Source organism: Sphaeramia orbicularis, chromosome 8 (genome assembly GCF_902148855.1).
Source record: "Sphaeramia orbicularis chromosome 8, fSphaOr1.1, whole genome shotgun sequence".
In the NCBI taxonomy this organism is placed as follows: domain Eukaryota; kingdom Metazoa; phylum Chordata; class Actinopteri; order Kurtiformes; family Apogonidae; genus Sphaeramia; species Sphaeramia orbicularis.
Window position 1 is genome coordinate 212,381 of NC_043964.1, and position 26,119 is coordinate 238,499.

General features: G+C 44.3%; 1 protein-coding gene across 4 annotated transcripts; it reads left to right on the forward strand.

The window, feature by feature from the left end:
* The first annotated feature begins 5,110 nt into the window (after positions 1-5,110).
* LOC115423658 (serine/threonine-protein kinase WNK4-like) lies at positions 5,111-25,982 on the forward strand. Of its 4 annotated transcripts, none has more exons than XM_030140584.1 (22): positions 5,111-6,121; positions 8,510-8,682; positions 11,491-11,711; positions 14,065-14,222; positions 14,295-14,383; positions 14,839-15,058; positions 15,927-16,124; positions 16,338-16,506; positions 16,733-16,866; positions 17,182-17,252; positions 17,343-17,595; positions 17,665-17,817; positions 20,143-20,233; positions 20,305-20,415; positions 20,499-20,983; positions 21,942-21,990; positions 22,330-22,451; positions 22,530-22,590; positions 22,668-23,100; positions 24,787-24,992; positions 25,110-25,267; positions 25,370-25,982. In XM_030140584.1, exons 1-21 carry the CDS (start codon positions 5,744-5,746, stop codon positions 25,253-25,255), a joined length of 3,921 nt encoding a protein of 1,306 aa, XP_029996444.1. In that variant the 5' UTR covers positions 5,111-5,743; the 3' UTR covers positions 25,256-25,267; positions 25,370-25,982. The 4 variants fall into 4 exon arrangements, with proteins under 4 accessions (XP_029996444.1, XP_029996445.1, XP_029996443.1 ...); XM_030140585.1 differs by having other exon boundaries at positions 25,110-25,192; XM_030140583.1 differs by having other exon boundaries at positions 25,110-25,982.
* Positions 25,983-26,119: the final 137 nt, after the last annotated feature.

The window sequence follows — 26,119 nt, forward strand, 5'->3', positions numbered from 1 at the left end:
CTTAACCCCAGATTAGTACATGTGTATGAGGTCAAATCCATTCTAATTGTCCAAGGACAGAAACTCCCTTTGTTTGATTCTCATTTTATGGTGAATAATAAAGTCCAGTCAGTGACGGTGTTGTGGAGGTTTATCTATCTGTATATCTATAGATATATATATATATATATGTATATATTAGGGATGTCCGATAATATCGGCCCACCAATATTATCGGCCCGATATTGGCATAAAAATGTAATATCGATGAATATCGGTATCGGTTTTTTTGCCTATCATTAAAACCGATAAAATGTCTTGATCTCACCGGCATTTACCGACGTGTAAATGAAGCATTGTTTGTAGCTGAAAGAAATGTGCCGTTTTCAAAAGTGTACAGTAGAGTTTGCACACTGTAACAGACTCATGGAGGGAGGGAGAGAAAAGAAATAAATATGGCCTTTTTTCCACAACTTAACTCTTTCTTCGCCAATGACGAGATTTTCCATCACTCCGTGTTTTCACTGTTCTACTGTAGTTGAAGCTGTTGCAGATCGTGTGAATTACTTTCCTTAGTCCAAAAACAAACAAGCAGCTTTTTCGGAAAAATAACGGACCGGGTTTAATGTTTTCGCACTGGAGTCTCCGTATCCCATGGCAACGCATCCAGCGTCAGTCACTGAAGGAGGAAATGCAGACTGTGCAGGAACCGCACACAGTTTCAAAAGCCTTAAAGATGATTATGGAGACAGTCTGACAACAGAAGAACCATTTAGAGACAGGAACGGACAAACAGAAGGTGAGGGAGACAGAACACGGGAAACACGGAGCGGCTCAGGTCCGACACGAAGATGACGAAGAGGAAGGACACGGAGACACTGACAGACAGGAGGAAGAGAAAAGAGATTTCTAGAGGACATTCAAGGAGAAGACAGACACACAGACATGGGACAGACAAAGGACAGCTAGTGTTCATGTGTTAGAGTGAGTTCAGATTCAGACTGAGGACACAGAACAGATTCAGCTGTAGAATGTCAGCAGGACACAGGTAAGACACTGTGGGATTTGGCTGGAGTAGGAAAGAAATACATACATATATTCATACACAGATAAATAACTAGATGTCCATATAATTATTTCCAGATCAAACACAGCAGCTGGTCCAACAGGAGGACCTGGTCCAACAGGAGGACCTGGTCCAACAGGAGGACCTGGTGCAGCCAAGGAAAGGCCAGAAATCTACAGTATTTAGTGCATTTGTTTCTTTTTTTTTTCTTGAAAATGAGGAATATTGAAGTGTTTATATAAAAAAACTAAACTACTATGTGTTAGACTTATAACTGATATATGTAAATGTGATAAGTTTAGAAGGAACCTGGTGCTTTAGAAGATGTTTGGTCTAAAGTTTGGTGTAGATTCCCCTGACATTTTGTGGAATGATGGGATATCTTAGAGCTGTTTGTTATTATTATTGTTGTTATTATTTTATTTTGTGATTTGGAATACAGTGTTACTGTTGGTAAATGAGAGAGTCTGTAATGGAAATATTACTTATATCCATATATATTCATATATATTTCATATATCATATAGGCTTCTAACTCTATTTCAGATATATATTCATGTCACTGTGTATTCTAGAGCAGTTTGGACCTCTTTTGTGTTGTGTCCACAGTAGAAGGCCAAACCAACATTTCTCACAGGGGTCTGATGTCTCAGTTCCTGACACTAACCAGAACACTTTCCACACATCATAATTTTCTCATGGCAGACAGAAGACTACAGGGTGATTTGTATTTTTGGGGTCAGACCGTCTCAGTCTTTGTCTGAGGGGGATCTGTTTCTATGGAGCTCCAAATAAAGGGATTTCTTTGACACTGAACGTTTGAACTTATCCTTCATTATTATAGACGAATTAGTAGAGTAATATTTTTTCCATAACAAGTCAAAAATGTAAATAGGAAATCAATTTTATCTTGAAAATCAATATCTTTGGAAAAAAATGCAGTTTTCTCAGTTTTTTGCTCAAAATTCATTTTTTTCCTGAAAATTACCAATATTCAAATGTTCATATCTCACGAACGAATGAAGACAGAAGAAAATCGTTTCTTGTGTTTAAAAGTTGAAGTTCTGTTCTTTCTTTTGATGTATTCAGTGTTCACATACTCCTAACACAACATTTTCAGTCAGCCTCCAAAGATTAGTGAAAATGACCAAAAAGGCTGGCGCTGGCTACCAACTCACTGGAAAATGTTCTGGAGGGAAAGAGTTCAGCTGAAGTATGTGTTCTGTGCACAGACAGAGTTTACATTTAAAAGCCTTGTTGCATTTGAGAATGCATCCAATGGGGCATCACAATAAAATTAGGCATGATGTGTTCATTCCATGACAGGAGATATGTGATGTTACCTAAAATTAGTTTAATATCCCACATATATCGGCAGCGGTATCGGTAGATATCGGAATCGGAAATTAAGCGTTGGACAATATCGGCATATCGGTTTTTGTCAAAAAAGCCAATATTGGACATCTCTAATATATATATATATATATATTTAAATACTGTCACAGATCTACAGACTCTGACAGGAACAGTGTGGGTTCTGTTGGGTTTGACCCATTGTTCATGTGGATGAAGGACAGTGGAGGAGCAGGAGGAAAGACGTGAGGAGGACATTCAGCAGGAGGACTCAGATGGCAGGACCACAGGCCGGGGAGACCAGGACTACGGGCCGGGGGTTTGGAGCCCATCTCTGGAGGGTCAGTCCACCTGTGAAATGAACCCATGTTCTGCACTAAAGTAAACGTCTTGACTTCACTCAGGTTTACGTCTCTTACATATTTGCATCATTTCATCTTTTTTCTTATTTTATATATGTTTCACCTTGTTGCAACTTTTATGTTTTATACATTTTTTCATCATTTGCACTTTGTCGTATTGTTTATATTTAATCTTTCATTTTCATCACAGTGAAAGTGGTTTTTCCGTTTAGGTCTCCTCTATATTTATGGTCTGGGAACAGCTCATTTCTGCTTTTAAATTATGGTTGTTTTTTTTACATTGTCTTCATTTACTCATTAACTTTTAAACATTTTTACATCATTGAAATTGTTTTTTCATTTTTCATATCATTTTCATGTTATATCTATGAATTATTAAAACATTCTGTTATGATTGACTGCAGCAGATTACCCCGCCCACTGACATCATCAAACAGCAGATGATCCCGCCCACTGATGTCATCAGACAAAGGGTGTTAGACTCCTCCCCCTGCTGGTGACAGCGCTAACACCAGTCCAGTCCCCTCTGGTGTTCAGATGGATGCAGGTACAGAACAGGTGTGAGTGTCATCTGGACTGAACTCAAACAGCTGTTAGTACTGACAGGACGCACTGTCTTAAACGTGCAGTCTGTGGGTCAGACATTAAAGGTGCAGTCTGTGGGTCAGACATTAAAGGTGCACTGTGTGAATTCTGTTCTCAGTCATTCTAAAACTGTCCCAGACATGAAGGAATCCTGTTCATTTCAGTCCTGATCTCAGTCACAGTAGTATTCCACACAGAAGATTCACATTTAAAGCTCAGTGTCAGCCCCCAAATGATGGTTATGATGTCACTGTGTGTTTGGTCTGAGGCTCCGCCCATCACCTGTCTGCCAATCACAGAGTCAGTACCTTAGTTCATCCAGGTTGGCAGTTCCGCTGAGCTGCAGCTGAACATTTATGAGCACAAATGTGTGAGCTGAAGAAACCCAGAAGGACTAAAGGGATTATTCCAACGACGACAAAGAGAGAAAAGAAACAAGGATCTGGAGGAGAAGAATGAGAAACAAACGACTGAAAGAGAAGAATGAGAAACAGATGACTGAAAGAGAAGAAGAATGAGAAACAGACGACTGAAAGAGAAGAATGAGAAACAGACGACTGAAAGAGAAGAATTAGAAGACTGACGCCAACTCTGCCTTAGACTGACCACTGTATGAACCACTGAGAGCTGGGATCGCCGTCTGCACCCGGTCCCAGACCGGAGGTCCGTGCACCCGGTCCCAGACCGGAGGTCCGTGCACCCGGGGCCGGGCTGTGGTCTCTTCTCCTGGCTCTGGTGAACAGATTGCCGGTCCAGGACTGGTGAACAGACCTGGTCCCGGTGTGGGACTGGTCTCTGTCCATGGTAGCTCCTTGTAGTTCAGTGTTTTCAGTGGAAGTGACCTGTGCATGTAGCGGTGTGGAATTCGGGGGGGGGGGGCTTTGGTAGTCCGGCGTTTTGTGTCTTTTTTAACTTTTCATTTTTCTTTTCTTCTTTTAAACTTTTATTCCTCTTTTTTTCTTACTTCATTTCTCTTTTCTCTTTTTGATGTTTTAATCACCTGAAACACATTTCTTGTGTTTTGTGAAAATCTTCATTCCTGTCAGTTTAATTTATGAACCTGAATGAAGCTGAATTTGTTTGGACTGGATTCCAAGCGCCTTTAAACAGGTTTCATGTTTAAATCCACACTGACCTCTAGTGGACACTGAGTGAACTGAAGATTCTAAAGAAATAAAGTACAAATAAGAACATGAACACAGACAAACATAAAGGTGAATAATTAGAAACATTTGGTCAAACATTTACCAAGTGTCAAAGTCAGGTGCAGGTGGGTGGGGCTTGTCGTGTGGGTGGGCGGGGCCTAAGGCGGTCTGGTCTGTGCTGATAAAGGCTCCTTGAGACGCAGCGTGTGCGTCAAGAACAAACAAACAAACAAACACCAGGAGAGCATTGAGTTTACAGCCACAAGAAGACAACTGGGACTAAAACTGGACTAAACTGGGACTAAACCTGGACTAAACTGGACTAAACTGGGACTAAACCGGGACTAAACTGGACTAAACCTGGACTTAACCTGGACTAAACTGGACTAAACCTGGACTTAAACTGGACTAAACTGGATTAAACTGGATTAAACTGGACTAAACCTGGACTAAACTGGACTAAACCTGGACTAAACCGGGACTAAACTGGATTAAACTGGACTAAACCTGGACTTAACCTGGACTAAACTGGACTAAACTGGACTAAACCTGGACTTAAACTGGACTAAACTGGATTAAACTGGACTAAACCTGGACTAAACCTGGACTAAACTGGACTAAACCTGGACACAAACACCAGGAGAGGCTGGAGTTGACCGCTGAAACCCACAAGGAGAACTGGACTAAACCTGGACTCACATAGACTAAACCTGGACCCCCCTGGACTCACCTGGACCCACCTGGTCTCACCTGGACCCCCCTGGTCTCACCTGGACTCACCTGGACCCACTTGGTCTCACCTGGACCCACCTGGACTAAACCCGGACTCACGTAGACTAAACCTGGACTCACCTGGACCCACCTGGGCTCACCTGGACCCACCTGGTCTCACCTGGACGCACCTGGACCCCCCTGGACTCACCTGGACCCCCCTGGTCTCACCAGGACGCCCCTGGTCTCACCTGGACCCTCCTGGTCTCACCAGGACCCCCCTGGACTCACCTGGACCCCCCTGGACTCCTCCTGCTCCCCCTCTTCTGCTGAGGATGTTTTCTTGTCCTTCGAGCGTCTCACTCTGTGGCTTTTATCGTTGCTTTTCATCGTAGTCGTGCGTTAAAAACACTTTGTTTTTGTTGTGTTTCTCTTTTATTTCTTTGCATTTTCATAAACATCCTTTCTAAACTCTATTCATCATAGAAACAGATTTAAATCAATGTAAGATCAAAAAGTTTCAGCGTAAGAGGACGAGAACGATGCTTTTATGGCCTGAGAACGACACGACGATCCAAACCGCAGAAGAAGAAAAAGAGGCGGTCCTTCATCCTGCTCCACCTCCTGTTACCATGACAACTTCCACCAATGACCAACCGGAGGCGCCGCCCACCGATCGGGACATGACCTCCGACTCGGGGGAGGAGACGGCGGAGGCGCTGTCGGACTCGGCCCGGGAGGAGTTACCTTGGCAACGGAAGGAGGAGGAGGAGCACGACGAGGAGATGCAGGCGGTGGCGTCATCTCCGGACGGACGCTTCCTGAAGTTCAACATCGAGATCGGACGCGGATCCTTCAAAACGGTTTATAAAGGACTGGACACTGAGACGACGGTGGAGGTGGCCTGGTGCGAACTACAGGTAACACTCAGAAAAAACTACAAACATGGCCGCCAGGTTCAGAAACACATAAATACATAAATGTATACATGTTTATATATAAGAAATACACAAATTCAGACATTTATAATGGACTGGACGTGGAGACAACTGTGGGCGGGGCCTAATGCGAACTACAGGTAACACTCAAAAACTTTAAACATGGCCGCCAGGTTCAGAAACACACAAATACATAAAAAACATTACATAAACAAATAAATGCATAGATATATACATGTGTATATACAAGAAATACACAAATATTGACGTTTGTAAAGGACTGGACATGCACACAACAGTGGGTGGGGCCTAATGTGAACTACAAACATGGCCACCTGTACCTAGCACAGAAAATCACAAAAATATTTATACAGGAATAAAAGACAACACTCAAATCCAGTGTTTCAATCAGGATCTGGTCCAGGGAGGTTTCCCATAAAGGGGGTTATGTGGAGACCTGGACTCAGGAGGCCATTACCACGGTAACGGACCATGGTCTGCGTTTATGTGAGCTTCGCCGTCTGCGTTTATGTGAGCTTCGCCGTCTGCGTTTGTGTGAGCTTCAGCGTCTGCGTTTATGTGAGCTTCAGCGTCTGCGTTTATGTGAGCTTCGCCGTCTGCGTTTATGTGAGCTTCGCCGTCTGCGTTTATGTGAGCTTCAGCGTCTGCGTTTATGTGAGCTTCGCCGTCTGCGTTTATGTGAGCTTCGCCGTCTGCGTTTATGTGAGCTTCGCCGTCTGCGTTTATGTGAGCTTCAGCGTCTGCGTTTATGTGAGCTTCGCCGTCTGCGTTTATGTGAGCTTCAGCGTCTGCGTTTATGTGAGCTTCACCGTCTGCGTTTATGTGAACTTCGCCGTCTGCGTTTATGTGAGCTTCAGCGTCTGCGTGGTAGATAAAGCCGACTCATGACTCAGCAGGTTTGTCTGAGTCTGAAGCGGACTCTGATTGGTCCAACGGCTGCTGGTTCGTGTTGATAAGGAACACAGGGTTTATGAGGTCAAAGGTCACCCACACATGAATATTTACAGTCTCACATTGTGACATCACAGCCGCCGTTGGCTCTGATTGGTCAGAGGTTCAACAGGTTGACTGTGGTTCTTTTGAAATGTTAGTTTGTCTTTACTTTGGTTTATTTCACTTTGTCATTTTTCTCAATGTCTAATTCATCAGGTTAAATTTTAAACATCTTCTCCACTTGTTTTTCTTTTAATTTGTACAAAATAAATTTTCTTTTAGTTTTTGTTCAAAGTTTTTTTAATACTTTAAACATTTTTCATTTTTAATGTCTTATTTTTCTTTAAGTTGACATTTTTAGTTGCATATAGGGATGGAGCAATTACCTGTATAACGATAAACGGCGGTAAAATCACAGACGGTTAGTATTACCGTTTAAATCCTAATTCTCATGATAACTGTGTTTGATTACCGCACTTTGAGGGGAAAAAAACCCTGTGTACAGATCTGCTTTCATGTCAAACATGTGAGTATAGTTTGAATTTATTACAAATTAAATTTTCTATACCTAATATTTGAACCAATATTCACTTTTAAAGTCTGTGAAAAGGTTCGTTAAACATCTGTGTGTTATTTATGCAATAAATTATATAAATTTTTTTGTGTGTTTTTTGTCCTTTTATGTTTTTATAGTAGGTTAAAGTGAAAAAATAATAGACAGATGGTATAGATGAAGTTGTGCTGAAAAAACAGATCCCACACATGGGTATAGTAAACATTTGTTTCTATAGTATATAAAGGCCAAATCAAAAGGACTGAAAAACAGACAGAATAGACTCAGACCACTAAGGGTTAATATTGGAATGTTTCTGACACAGAAGGGACAGTGGGACTGTTATTATTTTATTTGTTTTTTTGTTGTTGTTTTTTTAAATACAACTTGGTTAAATTCTTTCAGTGTGTGTATCAGCACTTTTTGAACATTTTGAGCACAATTTCAATAATACCGTGATAATAATAACAATAACTGTGATAACTTTAGTCACAGTAACACTGATCTGAAATGCTCATATGGTTCCATCCCTTCCTGCATATTGTAAATGTCATTATCTTTAGTTTTAGTTCATTTCTTTGTTGTTAAATTCATTTTATTACGTGGTTTGAAGCTTTTATCTGGTTGAGTCTTTGTTCATTTGAATGTTTTTTGTTTTCCGTCTTTATTCAGGTTGGGCTGAATCTTCTCTCTCAGTCTTCATGAACTCAACTCCATTTGTCTTTCAGAACTTGTCGTTCATTCATTCTCTACGGTTCAGATCTGACGTAAAAACATGTTTAGAAGAGGCTCCACTCTGAAGGATGCATTGATTGATTGGTTGGTTGATTGATTGATGGGTGGGTGGGTTCTGGTCCTGACAGACTCATCGTCTGACGAAGTCGGAGCGTCAGCGTTTTGGTGAAGAAGTGGAAATGTTGAAGAACCTGCAACATCCGAACATCGTCCGCTTCTTCGACTCCTGGAAGTCGACGCTGAAGGGACGGAAATGCACCATCCTGGTGACGGAGCTGATGACGTCAGGGACCCTGAAGACGTGAGTCCAACAGAACCAGAACCACAAACAGAACCAGAACCACAAACACAAACAGAACCACAAACAGGACTAGAACCAGAACCACAATCAGAACCAGAACCACAAACAGGACTAGAACCACAAACAGAACGAGAACCACAAACAGGACTAGAACCACAAACAGAACCAGAACCACAAACAGGACTAGAACCACAAACAGAACCAGAACCACAAACAGGACCAGAACCACAAACAGGACTAGAACCACAAACAGAACGAGAACCACAAGCAGGACCAGAACCACAAACAGGACCAGAACCACAAACAGGACTAGAACCAGAACCACAATCAGAATCAGAACCAGAACCACAAACAGGACTAGAACCACAAACAGAACCAGAACCACAAACAGGACTAGAACCACAAACAGAACCAGAACCACAAACAGGACCAGAACCACAAACAGAACCAGAACCACAAACAAGACCAGAACCACAAAAAGGACCAGAACCACAAACAGGACTAGAACCAGAACCACAAACAGGACTAGAACCAGAACCACAAACAGGACCAGAACCACAAACAGAACCAGAACCACAAACAGGACCAGAACCATAAAAAGGACCAGAACCACAAACAGGACTAGAACCAGAACCACAAACAGGACCAGAACCACAAAAAGGACCAGAACCATAAACAGGACTAGAACCAGAACCACAAACAGGACTAGAACCAGAACCACAAACAGGACTAGAACCAGAACCACAAACAGGACCAGAACCAGAACCTCCACTTCCTGCTCATTCATTTACTTTAAACACAACTTTCAGACCAAATCCGTTGAAATAAAAGTGACTGTTTGTGAAACGTGTCCAACACATTCAAAGTCAACACTGAACCTAAAAGGTTTTAAATACATTCAAGTGAAATTGAATCAAATCAAACACATTTAAAAATGAAGCTGAAGCTTCTGTTTGACCCCATGAGCGTAATTATCCTTCAGTCATATAACAAAAAAGAATCCAATGACAACATGAATAGAAACATTCTGAAAATGAATGAATAGTAAGTAAGTCATAATGTCTACAACTCAAACCACTTTGGATTCAGAATATTCAGTTTGTAATATTTAAATGAATGGAAAAGTCCGACTACATTTAAATCATATGCCATCTCTCACATTAACAGTTAAGACCACAAACAAAATCAAAACAAACAAATAAAATTCAAGGTTTGTTTCCAAAGTTCAACCGTCTTTGGTTCTTAAAGAACAAACGTTCGATGAATGATGACCTGGATAAATGAGAACATACGCAGACGAACAAGACAAAAACAACTCCCAAAACTAAGAATCATAACAACCAAATCATAGAGTTCAAAGTAAATGTGTCAAATTAAATGAACAGTGTTAGGACCCGAAGGTTGCAACATATTTAACATAGAACCCAGGAGGTGAAAGGATTCAATTGACAAAGTTCTTTATTTTTTACTTAACCCTTTCATGCATAATGATCACTACAGTGGACAGCTGTTCAAAGCTGGTCTCTTGCATATTTATGGTTTTTGTTGTTTTATTTCCATATCAGCCAACACAGTGGACACTTATGCATCATCCCATACACTGTAATTCATACCATTACTGTAAATTTGCTGTTCTAGATAAACCTAATCCGCAGTAACATGCTTGAGTTTTAAAAAATTGCTAATTGTTATTAGACTGTAATTAACTGTTTTGTATTTTTTACACAAAAAGTTTTTCTTTTTTTTTGCTTTCTATCTCCATGCAGGTATGTTAAAATGTGAGAAAACATCAGTTTAGCAGCATTAAACATGTTTTTATTTCATAGTTTTCACGCAGTATTTCAGTCAATACATGTTTGTTTGCTTCTAAAATTAAATGTGTTGTGTCCAACTGAGTGGATATTTTTGTAACCCCATGAAAAATAGGTTCATAAAAATGTTTCTTATTTTCATGCCTAAAGAGGAATAAAAACACTCAGGAAAAAAAAAAAAAAAATCTTCATTAATGTTTTCATAATTCGTGCATGAAAGGGTTAAAGGTAAGTATAGACTTCCTCTTCTTAACCCCCTTCCTGTGCCCTAAACAAAAAAAAAACAAAAAACAAAGTTTCAAAGGAAAAACAAGGACCAAGGTGAGCCGACAAACTGAACAAAAGGACGGTATGTGGCTCAGACCAACCCAGTACAGGACTGTCGGACCTGGCCGCAGACCGCTACCCCACAGACCGCTACCCCTACCCTAGCAAACACAACCCCGCAACTAAAGCCTGTCAAAAGAAAAACCCAAAACAGGACATCTGGACTCGCCTGGTAAAACCAAAAGCTACGGCGCAGCCCACGTCCTGCTTCAGAACAGCGGTGCAAACCGCTGGGTGCACGTGTCCGGGCGTGTGCGTTCTGGAGTGGTGTCGGAGGTGGAGCAGGAGGCGAGGCAGAGAGAGAGGCCAGCGCTCGTCCAATGTATAGGCTCTGCACCGGCGGGAAAATTAATTGGCCACCTATAAAAAAAAAACCCACACTAAATATATAATATTATACAAAAATGTTATCAAGGCAAAAATAACAGAGAGCAATAATCACCCAAAAGAGTAAAGTAAGAATTATAACAAAAAAAAAAACAACCAAAAGACGGGGGAAAAAAGGTGCATCAGAACAAAACAGATACAACCTTTTCCTTGGAAACTATCTAGAGTCCAGTCCAGATCCCTGTGGGACCCCACAGGTCACTGCTGTAGCTGCTGTTTGTGTTTTCAGTTCAGTCCTGTTCCAGACTGGTGTTTGTTCTAATCTGAGCTTAACCGTCCTCAGGTACCTGCGTCGGTTCCGTCAGATGAAGCTGAAGCTGCTTCAGCGCTGGAGTTTCCAGATCCTGAAGGGTCTGCAGTTCCTCCACTCCCGTTCCCCCCCCATTCTCCACCGAGACCTCAAGTGTGACAACGTGTTCATCACCGGACCCACGGCGTCCGTCAAGATCGGAGACCTGGGACTCGCCACGCTCAAGAAGGCCTCGTTCGCAAAGAGCGTCATCGGTACGACGTCGTACGGCGTCAGCGTCCGGTCAAACAAACGGAGTTAATTCACCCAACGTTCAGTCGACACCGTCACCAGCTCCGACTTAAAGAATTTACTGGAAATGTTCAAACACACACATTATTTCTGTTTGAACACACAGTTTATTCACTCTATAATAATAATAATAATAATAATAATAATAATAATAAACTTTATTTGTATAGCACCTTTCATACAGAAATTGTAGCCCAAAGTGCTTCACATTGATTGAAAAAATACAATATTAAAATACATTAAGATTTGATTATACATCAAGAAATAAATTGAAATTTGAGAGAAATACAATAAAATAAAATAAAAAATAAAAACAGAAATACAATAAAATAAAATAAAAATAAAACCAGCGCACATTCCTGGTTCCTGAATTGTGACCCCATTTTTATCTCCTTTCAAAGGCTAATGAGAATAAAAATGTTTTTAATTTGGTTTTAAATATATTCAGTGAACTGGCTTCTCTAATGTCTTTTGGAATTGTATTCCATAACTTTGGTGCATAGTTAGTAAAGGCTGCGTCCCCCATTTTCGTTGTAATATTTCTGGGAGTCGCTAGTAACCCTGTGTTTGATGACCTCAGTGTTCTAGTTTCTACATAATCGATCAGTGAGTTTGCAATGTAACTTGGTCCGGTTCCATTTAGAGCTTTATACGTGAGGAGTAGTATCTGAAAATCAATTCTGTAGGTTACCGGTAGCCAGTGCAGGGAAACCAGCACTGCAGTAATGTGCTCTCTCTTCTTGGTTTACTCTATACACATGTTCTTATTCCAGGATACAGACGGAGATCTGGACCTAGGTGATAATAGTGTTGGATTTTTCATTCTAGTTTAGTTTTATTTAGTTTGGACTTTTTTTCTCTAATTCAGTTCATTTTAATTTGTTTTTAGAGCAGGTTTGATAGTTTTTATTAGTTTTCTTTTTTTTTCTAAATGCTTAGTTTTAGTTTAGTTTTAATTTTAGTTTTGTTGTATCTATAGATAGATAGATAGACACTTTACTCATCTCATAGGGAAATTTACAGGTTCCAGCCGTATCCACAAACTTAAAAAAACAAACAGTAGTAAAAACACAATAATAAAAACACAGTCGTAAAAAACAAAAATATCTTTTCTCTTCTTCTCTGTGCTCCTATTCAAATCAATCCCAGACAGGACTCTGCTGCTTTAGTCTCCATGTTTCCAGGTAGAGTGGGGACCAGAAGACGACTGGAAACCACAAGTGAACACAAGTGACGGAGCAAAAAGTGTTGTACGGTGCTGCTAGCTAAAACTGCTACAGCGAAAAAAATCGATTTTATATCAATCCGACATTGACAAAGACGAAAACGAAGGGAATTTGATCCATAATTTTTATAGGTTTTAGTTAGTTTTGTAAACACACAATACAGTTTCAGTTAGTTATGGTTTTTTGTTTTAATTATAGTTTTTATTTATTTCAGTTAACGAAAATGTTTTTTCAATTGTAGTTTTCGTCATTTCATTAGTTTTCGTTAATGATAATAACCTTGGTTTGGATTTGTCGGTTATTTAAAGACTCATGAACTTCATGAACGACACCAGTTCAGGGAAAAAAAAAAAAAGCAGCAAATCGGAGAAATCAGCATCTAAGTGACAAATTCGTACAACGATAATGGGAAGATTCTGAGTGAATGAAGCCATGCTGGAGTCTAGTGTACACAGTTTTTTCTGGTTAAACTGTTCTTTTTTTGTTTTTGTTTTTTTCAGATTACTCAATTCTTTGGTTGTCGCAACAATATATAATAAAACAGCTTCTACTTTTAACCATTCAACCTTTAACAAGCAGTTTCTCATAAAATAAGGGAAGTTAGTTATCGTTTTTTTCTTTTAATTATAGTTTTTATTTATTTCAGTCAACAAAAATGTTTTTTTCAATTCTAGTTTTTGTCATTTTGTTAGTTTACGTTAACGATAATAACCTTGATCTAGATCTGTCCCTGGACTACCAAACACTACCAAGAACCAGGACCAGGACCTGGACTGACCAGAACTCACTCGCACCGTTACAGTTTAGTTCATCAGTGTTGAACCGGTTCTATTTAATTTCACCTTTCAGTTTAGTTTGAGTTCAGATCCGAGTTCAGGTGTAAAACTCATTAATATCCATCATTTATTGACTGTATTTTCATTTTGTCACTCTATGCTGACAATGCGTTGTTTTTGACATAAAAACAGACAAATCCAGACATTTTGAATATGTTTACTCATCCTTCAGTGGACGCAGTTCAGAGAAAACATTGGAAACGTTTGTAAAAAATCTTCATTATTAACCTGGGCTGATGTTGTGGTGCGTTCAGGGACCCCAGAGTTTATGGCTCCGGAGATGTATGAGGAGAAGTACGATGAGGCCGTGGACGTCTACGCCCTTGGAATGTGTATCCTGGAGATGGCCACGTCTGAATATCCATACTCTGAGTGCCAAAACGCCGCCCAGATCTACCGCAAGGTCACCAATGTAAGCCCCGCCCATATGACCACCTAATGCCCCCCGTGATTGGTCACGTTTGAACATCTGTCTGTTCCACAGGGAATCAAACCGGACAGTTTCTTCAAAGTCATAGTTCCAGAGCTGAAGGAAATCATTGAAGGCTGCATTCGGACCAACAGCAGCGAGAGGTAACCAATCAGAGAGCTGCATTAACACCTGACACGTCAGCCAATCAGAGAGCTGCATTAACACCTGACACGTCAGCCAATCAGAGAGCTGCATTAACACCTGACACGTCAGCCAGTCAGAGAGCTGCATTAACACCTGACACGTCAGCCAATCAGAGAGCTGCATTTACACCTGACACGTCAGCCAATCAGAGAGCTGCATTTACACCTGACACGTCAGCCAATCAGAGAGCTGCATTAACACCTGACACGTCAGCCAATCAGAGAGCTGCATTAACACCTGACACGTCAGCCAATCAGAGAGCTGCATTTACACCTGACACGTCCCACCTCCACCTGCATCACTATGACACAGGTGGAGGTGTGGCTTGGTGTTGATTAGATATTGTGGGGGCGGAGCTGCCTGGGGTTGGCTGGTGTCCAGGGTCTTCTCAGTGTGGTCCTGGTTCCATCAGGTTCACCATCCAGGACCTGCTGGACCACCGGTTCTTCCAGGAGCAGCTCGGCGTCCATGTGGAACTGGCCGAGGACGACGACGGGTCGAAGACGGCGCTGAAGCTGTGGCTCCGCATGGACGCCAACAAGAAGCTCCAGGGGAAGTACAAAGACAACAACGCCATCGAGTTCCTGTTCGAGATGTACAAGGACGTCCCAGAGGAGGTGGCCCAGGAGATGGTACCGAGCCCAGGGTCCACTTCAGCCAGACCGTTGGGTCAGGGTTAGGTTGAATGCCGCTCAAGGGTCAGGATCGGGATAAGGGTCCAGGGTCAGAATCAGGGTTAGGGTCAGGGTCAGAGTTCAGGGTCAGAGGTCAGGGGTCAGAGTTCAGGGTCCAGGGTCAGGGTCCAGAGTCAGGGGTCAGAGGTCAGGGTTTGGGGTCAGAGTACAGGGTCAGAGTTCAGGGTCCAGAGTCAGAGGTCAGGGTTTGGGGTCAGAGGTCAGAGTTCAGGGTCCAGGGTCAGAGTTCAGCGTCCAGAGTCAGGGGTCAGAGGTCAGGGTACAGGGTTAGGGGTCAGAGTGCAGGGTCAGGGTACAGGGTCAGAGGTCAGGGTACAGGGTCAGAGTTCAGGGTCAGAGGTCAGAGTTCAGGGTCCAGGGTCAGAGTTCAGGGTCCAGAGTCCAGAGTCAGGGGTCAGAGGTCAGGGTACAGGGTTAGGAGTCAGAGTGCAGGGTCAGGGGTCAGGGTACAGGGTCAGAGTTCAGGGTCAGAGGTCAAGGTCCAGGGTCAGAGTTCAGGGTCAGGGGTCAGAGGTCAGGGGTCAGCTGGTTCAACCAAACAGCTGTTGCTTAGTGGTTTTTTTCCATGAACGTATTTATTTATTAGTATGTAATAAAAGTGACTGTGTCGTCTGCATAGTGACGTAAAAGCCGTGCCCATTAGAACAGAGTTTAAAAATGTTAATTCCACTGGACTGTGAATCTTTCAGTTTGTCTTTAGTTTGTGAGTTTTTCTTTCATTTTATGCTTTTACTTTTTTAGTTTATTTTCAGTTTTTCTGCAGTTTTTAGGTTTTCTCTTCGTTTTTTTCTTGTCTTTGTCTCAGGTCGTCCTGGGTTTCGTCTGCGAGGCCGACTATAAAGTTGTTGCCAAGGCGATCAGACATCGGGTGTCGGCCATAATGCGTCAGAGGGAGAAACAGCGCCGCCTACAGGAGGAGTCTGACCCCGCCCCCCAACAACCACAACCCGCTAATCAGACATCTGCGTCAAACATTGCCACAGCTGGGACAACAGCCAATCAGGTGAGGTGGGATGCTGTTGCTATGGAAACAGAGCAGAATAGCTGCGGTTCCTTGAATATCCCCTTGAGTCAGTTGTGCTCGTTATTACGTCGTCACCGCACAGGAGATAATTTACACAGAACTCAGCTGTTGAACGGAAGCTCTCTAGTAAGGGGCGGGGTTAGGTATGAAGAGGCGTGGGGGCTATGATTGACAGGCGGGTGACTGTTTCAGGTTCAGGAGGATGTCACAGCAGATGCATCACCTGTTCCCTGGATACAGGCTCCGCCCACAGCGTCAAACAGCCCGGTGGATTCTGGGATCAGCAGCGTCTCCTGTCGGACAGAAGGAGACGAGGACGAAACGACCAAGACGGAGACGAAGATGGACGACTCAGCTCCACGTCAGTAAATGAAACAAACATTTAATTTAAAGTGAAATGTAATGCAGTCAAGTTTCTTCCTCAGTGTAATTTGATTGATTGGTTGATTGATTGGTTGATTGGTTGGTTGGTTGATTGATTTGTTGTACTTGATCGTCATGTTTGTCTATTTTTCACTAAATATATTCAAACATGTCTGTTTGTTCATGTCTCAGTGATGCTGACTCCTCCCCCTTCGCTTCCTCAGGTGTCTCAGTGGATGTGGAGGCCCCACCCCCTCCGGTCACTAGCCCCGCCCCTGTCATCAGTCTTCTGACTCCTCCTCCGGCAGCAGTCAGACGAACTAAACCTCCTCCACTTCCTGTTCTGCGTTTTCCGAAGGTACGGTCAGTGCAGTGCCCTTCACGTCCACCAGGGGGACACTGTGGTTTTACTGAGGATTCAAACACACGCCACAACAGTCTGTTAGATCTGACATGTATTTAATTTATTTGGATGATTTTACTTCCTGTGAACCTTCAGTCACATGACCTGTTAATATCAGACATTGACAATCTGAGGCTGAATCTGATCATTTTATTGATCAAGAGGGAAATTCATGTTCGAAAAAAATCAGGACGAAGGGAAATTAAAACCACAAGGTTTAGACTCAACAGCATCCAACAGTTCCTGCTGCTGTGGTTCTACTTCCTGTAGAGCATCGCCGTGTCCCAGAATGCAAAGCGGTCTTCAGGATCAGTCCGCAGCTTCTCCTCACCTGTCGACAGGTAAAAAGGAGGTTTTCTATTGGATGCTTGTCTTCAGCCTCCAACATGTCACATGACTCCTTCACTGTCATTTCGTTATCGTGTCCGTAGCGCCGCCTCCGACGTAACCTCGGGTCTGAGTGACTGTAACGAGGGCCAATCGGAGTGGAGCGGCCAGGAGGCGGGCACACGGGCGGCATCGAAGCAGTTCCGAAGGCGGGCTCGGGCCCGGCTGAGGATGACGGGCCTGTTGGACCCGGCGGACCGCGTCGTAGAGTGTCAACTGGAGACGCACGACAGCAAGATGGTGACCTTCAAGTTCGACCTGGACGGAGACAACCCAGAGGACATCGCCTCGGTGATGGTGAGGACGAGTGGCCAATCACAGGCTGCGTCTACGGCGGACTGACGGCTCATTCAGGTGTTTGTGCAGATCCACAGGGACTTCATCCTGCGCTCCGAGTGTGACGGCTTTATCCTCCGCATGTATGACATCATCAAGAGAGCAGAGTCTATGATCCACCAGAAACTGGGGGACACAGACAGGTCATCACACTTGACGTCACCCAGTCTACCGGAGCCCCAGGTAAGAAGACAACCGCATGACCGTACGCACACACGACTGGACCAACAACTGGACCAACGCACGACTGGACGACTGCAGGACTGGACCCACTGCACGACAGGACCAACGCACGACTGGACCAACGTACAACCGGACCAACGCACAACTCTACCAACGCACGACTGGACCAACGCACGACTTGACAACTGGACGACTGCACGACTGGACCAGCGTACAACCGGACCAATGCACAACTCTACCAATACACGACAGGACCAACGCACGACTGGACCAACGTACAACCGAATGACTGCACGACTGGACCAACACACGACTGAATGACTGCACGAACGGACCAATGCACGACTGGACAACTGCACGACTGGACCAACGCACGACTGGACCAACGCACAACTGGACCAACGCACAACTGGACCAACGCACGACTGGACGACTGCAGGACTGGACCTACTGCACGACAGGACCAACGCACGACTGGACCACCGTACAACCGGACCAACGAACAACTCTACCAACGCACGACTGGACCAACGCACGACTTGACAACTGGACGACTGTACGACTGGACCAACGTACAACCGGACCAATGCACAACTCTACCAATATACGACAGGACCAACGCACGACTGGACCAACGTACAACCGAATGACTGCACGACTGGACCAACACACGACTGAATGACTGCACGAACGGACCAATGCACGACTGGACAACTGCACGACTGGACCAACGCACGACTGGACCAACGCACAACTGGACCAACGCACAACTGGACCAACGCACGACCGGACAACTGCACGACTGAACCATCGCACGACTGGACCAATGGAGGACTGGACGCACGCACAGCTGGACCAACGCACGACTGGACTAACCTACAACTGAACCAACGCACGACTGGACCAACGCACGACTGAACCAACACACGACTGGACAACTGCATGACTGCACGACTGGACGACTGCACGACTGGACCAATGTACAACTGGACCAACGCACAACTTGACGACTGCACAACTGGACCAACGCACGACTGGATGCAAGCACGACTGGACCAACACACAACTGGACCAACGCACCACTGGACCAACGCACAACTGGACCAATGCACGACTGGCCCAACGCATGACTTGACGACTGCACGACTGGACCAACGCACGACTGGACTAACGCACGACTGGGCCAACGCACGACTGGACGACTGCACGACTGCACAACTGAACCAACACACAACTGGACTAACGTACAACTGAACCATCGCACGACTGGACCAATGGAGGACTGGACCAACGCACGACTGGACCAACGCACGACTTGACCAACGCACGACTGGACTAACGTACAACTGAACCAATGCACGACTGGACCAACGCACGACTGAACCAACACACGACTGGACCAATGTACAACTGGACCAACGCACGACTGGACCAACGCACGACTGAACCAACACACGACTGGACCAATGTACAACTGGACCAACGCACGACTTGACGACTGCACAACTGGACCAATGCACGACTGGACTAACGTACGACTGAACCAACGCACGACTGGACGCAAGCACGACTGGACCAATGCACGACTGGACCAATGCACAACTTGACGACTGCATGACTGGACCAACGCACGACTGGACTAACGTACAACTGAACCATCGCACGACTGGACCAATGGACGACTAGACACACGCACAACCGAATGACTGCACGACCGGACCAACGCACAACTGGACAACTGCACAACTGGACCAACGCACGACTGGACCAACGCACGACTGGACCAACACATGACTGGACCAACGCACGACTGGACGCACGCACGACTGGACCAACGCACGACTGGACCAACGCACGACTGGACCAACGCACAACTGAACCATCGCACGACTGGACCAATGGACGACTGGACCAACGCACGACTTGACGACTGCACGACTGGACCAACGCACGACTGGACTAACGTACAACTGAACCAACGCATGACTGGACCAACGCACGACTGGACTAACGTACAACTGGACCAACGCACGACTGGACGCACGCATGACCAGACGACTGTACAATTCTTTCTTTCTTTCTTTCTTTCTTTCTTTCTTTCTTTCTTATTCAGTGCTTCTTCTTAATATTTTGATGTGACCTCAGTATTTGTTCGACAGATTCCGTGTCATGTGACAATGGTTCAGAACTTGGTGAACTTTAGAATTCTAATAATTATTCTTATTAACTCGGGACTTTGTGTTGTGGATTTGTGACAGAATCGTGTTCAACTGTGTTTTAATCAGACAGTTTGATCTAATTATACGTCCACCTGTATGTTTTCAGTCCAGCGGGTCCAGACCCGTGTCGGGTCCTGGGTCGGGTCCTGGGTTGGGTCTTGATCTGTCCAGGACTCTGTCGTCGTCTTCTCTACCAGGTAACAACCAATCAGAGAACAGACTGTGGATGCTCTGAGCACTCTAATGAACTGATGCATCTTCTTGTAAGACATTACAGACGATAACCCCTCCCCCTTGAAGAGCGTTGACTTCCATGTTGACCCTGAGGCCACGCCTCCTGTCAGGCCACTGAGGTCCCAGTCCTTTCACACGTCCTCAGGTCCATAAAGTTCATGTTCACCATGTGGTTTCTACACTTGATTTAAAGTCGTCAGCTTTAATCCCCTCCTCTTTCCTCCTCAGGCTCCTCCCATCAGCCCCCCCAGTACCCTTACCAGTACCAGTACATGGACTCCACCCCTCTGGCCCTTCCCCCTCAGTATCGTCTGCCTTCTCCTCCTTACTCTGCCTACACCACTTCCTTTCCTTCTCCGAGCCCCAATCCCTCCGCTCCTGCCCCTCCTGCCCCTCCTGCCCCTCCTGCCCCTCCTGCCCCTCCTCCTCATTGGCCAACCCCTGATCAGCCTCTCTTCTCATTGGCTAACGTCTTCTCACTGGCGATGAGTGTAGCCCAGACCTTCATGCCTCCACCCGGGACCTCCAACCAGGGCTTTCACCCCCTCACCCAGACCCTTGCCCCCCCGTTCTCCTCCCCCCAGACCCCTCCCATGTCTCCCTCCTCCCACCGCCCTCCCACTAACTTCCCCTACAGCCCGCCCACTGTTCAGACAGGCTCCGCCTCTAGCAGTCAGCAGGTGGAGCCGTCAGGCCAAAGGGACTCACCTCAGGTAAGACAGAAGCACCAACCAGGTGAACTTCACTGAAGCACTTTGACTTCTGACATTAACCCCTTCATGTCCATCAAGTCCAGTCCAGTTTATACGAGAAAGTTTGACTCACTATATTCATTTTAGACGTTGTTTTGAAGATTCCATTCTCCACAGCTGAGTTTCCAAGTTTATTTTACAGTTTTTACAGTGAAACATGGGACTTGGACCTGTTTGGAGTCAGGAGGTCACATGACTGGACTCAAGACCGGTCACATGACCGGACACAAGACCGGTCACATGACTGGACACAAGACCGGTCACGTGACTGGACACATGACCGGTCACATGACCAGACACAAGACAAGAAAAAACCAGTGTTCCAGTTCAGTGTGACCTGCTGTAGTTCAGTTTGTATTTGATCCATAAACTAAAACAGTAAATGTTCTAAACTAGAGGGTTTTCCCTTCAAATGAGCCATCACTGGTTCATTTAGTCCATTTAGTAAACTGAAACTGAAACTCAAACTGACACTCACACTGACACTGACTTCACTGAAGGTCACGTCTCGTGTGGTCTGTGTTACTGACCGGTCCAAACCCTGGGCCTTCCGTCCATGCCTCAGTTCTTGCACATACAGACAGATGGATCTGCATGTGGAGGATGTCCATAAAGTTCTCAGAAAGTGAAAGTGAGCTCCCCTCACCTTATCATTGACTATCTGCCCCCCCCCCGAGTTTGGAACCACTGGTGCCAGACTTTCTGCACATATGGCTGGACGACCAACTGATGGCCAGGGCCAAGGGTCAAACTGACTCCATACTAACGAAGCCGTTTGTTTATCTGGGCCTGAGGTCCACAGACTCATAGACTGTAGCGCCCCCTTCAGACCAGATGACACCCATATTTACTCCAAATCACTGGAACATGTCATTCATTCCTGCGTTTATTCGTTTGTTCGTTCATTTGTTCATTTCAGCCTTATGGTCCATTTCAGAGGACGTTTGGCTCCACTTCGCCCCCTTACGGTGAGTCCAAACTGATGTCTGCTGCTGGTTCTAGTTCAGGGTGACCTCCTCTCCACCAGAGGGAGAGTTCTAGGCCTGTCTCAGAACCAGTTCCAGGTCTTTGTTTTTCAGAACCATTTGTGGTGAACACTCCCAGATCAGACTCCTGGTACCAGTACCTGGTTCTCAGGCTGTTTACCAGTGTTGGTCTTGCTGGTTTTAATCCAGACCCTAATGGAACCAGGTCCAGATTCAGTTCCAACTTCTGAACTGTATCTGGACCTGCCTCCATGCAGGGCTCAGAGGGACACCATAGTCCAGGGACCAGAGCCGGTGATGGTTTATTTGGATGTTTTACAGGTACAGGCACTGTCACCACTACCAGTACCTCCAGTCCAGGTGTGACCGGTACCCCGGGTCCAGGTGTGACCGGTACCCCAGGTCCCGGACAGGAGTTCTCTGAATCCAACCTCCAACACAAAGTAAGTCTGATCTGTTTTTCTGTATTTGTTGTGACTGCTGAAGGTGAAGATGGTGATCCTGGTGTGGTTTGTGTTCAGGTGTCTCCCCCAGTGTCCCTGTCCCCCACACTGTCCCCCAGACTGTCCCCCATAGCTGAAGGTGAGTCTCACCTGTCTGTGGAACCTTCTGGATCCTTCCTGTGTGGCTCCTCCTCCAACTTCTTCTCCTGTTTATAGTGAACAAACTTCCAGCCTTCACCGTCGGCCGCTTCCAAGTCAGTCCCTCCAAAGATGTCCGCGCTGTCCATCACCCAGAACCCCGCCCTCTCAGCCAGGCCACGCCCACTGCCCATTCCCCACCTCCCTTCAGGCCCGACCAATCGGAGACCTCCACCAGTAGCAGCAGCAGCAGCACAGAAGAGGAGAGCCAATCAGAGGCCAGCGTCAACACGGTGACAGTCTCCCCAACCAATCAGGCTCCTGGTTACCATGACAACACAGAGGATGAAGACAGGAAGAGGGGTGGGGGGCGGAGGCTGAGCGTGAGCCTGTGGGAGGGGTCTACCAGCTTCAGCCAAGCGTGGAACCGCTACGCATCGCACATCAGCTCTGACGAATCAGACAGCGACGACGAGGACATGTGGGAGGAGCTTCAGGAGCTGCGTGACAGGTGACGGGTTCAGAGAATTTCATTATGTTTTATGGATGTGTACAAAGGTTATCATCGTTAACGAAAACTAACGAATGACGAAAACTAGAATTGAAAAAACATTTTCGTTAACTGAAAAAAATAAAAACTATAATTTAAAAGAAAAAACCCTAACTAACTGAAACTGTATTGTGTGTTTACAAAACTAACTAAAACAGATAAAAATTATGGATCAAATTCCCTTCGTTTTCGTCTTTGTCAAAGTCAGATTGATACGAAATCGATTTATTTCGCTCTAGCAATTTTAGCTAGCGGCACCATACGACACTTTTTGCTCCATCACTTGTGTTCACTTGTGGTTTCCAGTCGTCTTCTGGTCCCCACTCTACCTGGAAACATGGAGACTAAAGCAGCAGAGTCCTGTCTGGGATTGATTTGAATAGGAGCACAGAGAAGAAGAGAAAAGAGACCACTGAACTACAACTGAACTACAACTGAACTACAACTGAACTACAACTGAACTACAACTGAACTACAACTGAACTACAACTAAACTAAAACTAAACTACAACTAAACTAAAACTAAACTACAACTAAACTAAAACTAAACTAAAATTGAATTACAACTGAACTACAACTGAACTACAACTAAGCTACAACTAAACTACAACTGAATTACAACTAAACTACAACTGAATTACAACTGAACTACAACTGAATTACAACTGAACTACAACTGAACTACAACTAAACTAAAACTAAACTAAAACTGAATTACAACTAAACTACAACTGAATTACAACTGAACTACAACTGAATTACAACTAAACTACAACTGAACTACAACTAAGCTAAAACTAAACTACAACTAAACTAAAACTAAGCATTTAGAAAATAACGAAAACTAATAAAAAAATCGGACCAATGGTCCTGTATCTCAGCGGCCAAATTCAAAGCTGTGGTAAATGTATCCAGATCCATTTATTCTCACCAGTTCTGTGTATTTATTCTATTACAGAAATAGTCCATGTTTTGCTCATATTCCAATCAGATCTGTAAAAAATTCAAATTCACACTTGATATCATTGATACTGATTTATTGGATCAATCCACTCCTTATCTCTTATAATGGGGAAATTTTTCAAAGTGGCACCAAATCCAGAATCAGATCCAGATCCAAATAATTTCACTAACTTTTGTTGACATCATCATACAGAAGCTGTAGACCAAGTTTGAAGTCAATCAGAACTGGAGTTCAGAGAAGAAGATGCTTGAAAGTTTGGTAACGGACGACAGACGACGCCAGATGCTGCATGACGACATTAGCTCACGGCCTGTCGGCCGGTAAGCTAACTATCGACCCTGCTCTAAAAATGAATTAAAACGAACTGAATTAGAGAAAAAAAGTCCAAAGTAAATAAAACTAAACGAGAATGAACAATCCAAAACTATTAGAACCTTGATGTGTGCGTGTCAACCTGTTGGACCCAGAGGAACCAGATACAGATCCACCTAAACCTGTTGGAACTGACCCAACAGGAGGTCCACCAGTTCCTGTTGGGTTTGGGTGGAGGTCACTGTTTTTGGCCTTTCCAGTCATGTGACCTTTGAAACGAGGCGCACTAATGAAGTCTACATGAAAAAGTCATCTGTCTGTAAAACACCTGCTGTTCTCCAACGCCTTGTGAACCTCTCCACTTCCTGCAGACACCTGGCGGAGGTGCAGAACCTACAGACCAATCAGAAGCGAGAGATTGAGCAGCTGTACATGCGGATGGGTAAAGTCCCGCCCCCTGGCATTGTACCTCCGGCAGCCATGTTGAACCACCGTCAGCGCCGCCTTTCCAAGACCGGAAACTATCCTCCTGTCCGCAAAAACAGCCTGCAGAGGCTGGATGTACCGCCCCCCGCAGGTGAGGAGGAAACACTGCAGCCTCTGCAGCCACGCCCACCTGCTTTTCTGCTGTTTGACCTTTTGCATCTGGGCTGTTTGACCTTTGACCTTTGCTGTCCACTCTGTGTCCACTCAGGCATCATGAGGACGGGCTCCGGCAGCAGCAGTGGCTCTCTGGACAGACCTGGGAAAGGTGTGACCTTTGCCCCTGAACACACGATGAGACCAGGTTCACCTGAAACCTGCACGTTTACCCAGGATGCATCTGTCCCTGACTGGTAGAAGCTCCGTCAGGTCTGGGACGAGGATCGACCTTTAGCTCCGTAGTCCTAAACATGAACAGTGAATCCATAATGTTAACCAAACCTTCATCAGCTCCGTTTGTTTTTATTGCAGTGAAAATGAACTTGATGACCATCGACGATGATGAAGATGAAGAAACCACGTGTCACTTTACTTCAACGACCTTTGACCTCTGACCTTTGGTTCAGACAGATTTAAACGGGTCATGTTCTGTGTTTGGTGTGAATCCATTTATGACGTAGTTTTCTGTGTGATGTGAACAAACCTCTTGTATATGGAGGGCTGAACCTGCCATACTGAAAAATATAAACAAATATAAAAATGGCTAAAAACTTCATTTCTGTACCATTTATTGATCTATTTTGTCCTTTTTTTTATAGTTTTCCTTATTTAATTTTTAACCCTTCATTTATTTCTGCTTTGCTTTGTATTTACATTTTCTTTATCTCTTTTCTTGTTTATTTCTATATTTTATTTTCATCTGACATCTTATTAATTTATTGTCATTTTTTATTCACAGTCATATTTACCTCTTCAGTATTCCCCTTTTGCATTTTATTCCTTTGGAAACCAATGCAGAAATAAACATTTACATTTTCTTCCTCTATGTATTTTGAAAATGTAAATAGAAAGCAACACAGAAATAAATACAGGGACAAAAATTAAATAGGGAAAACTATAAATAAGGACAAAATAGATAAATAAATGGTACAGAAATGAACTTATCAAGCCATTTTTATATCTGTGTATATATTTTTCAAGTTGACAGGTTCAGTCCTCCATAAAATAGAGGAAGAAAATGTAAATAGAAAGCAATGCAGAAATAACCAGAGGGATAAAATG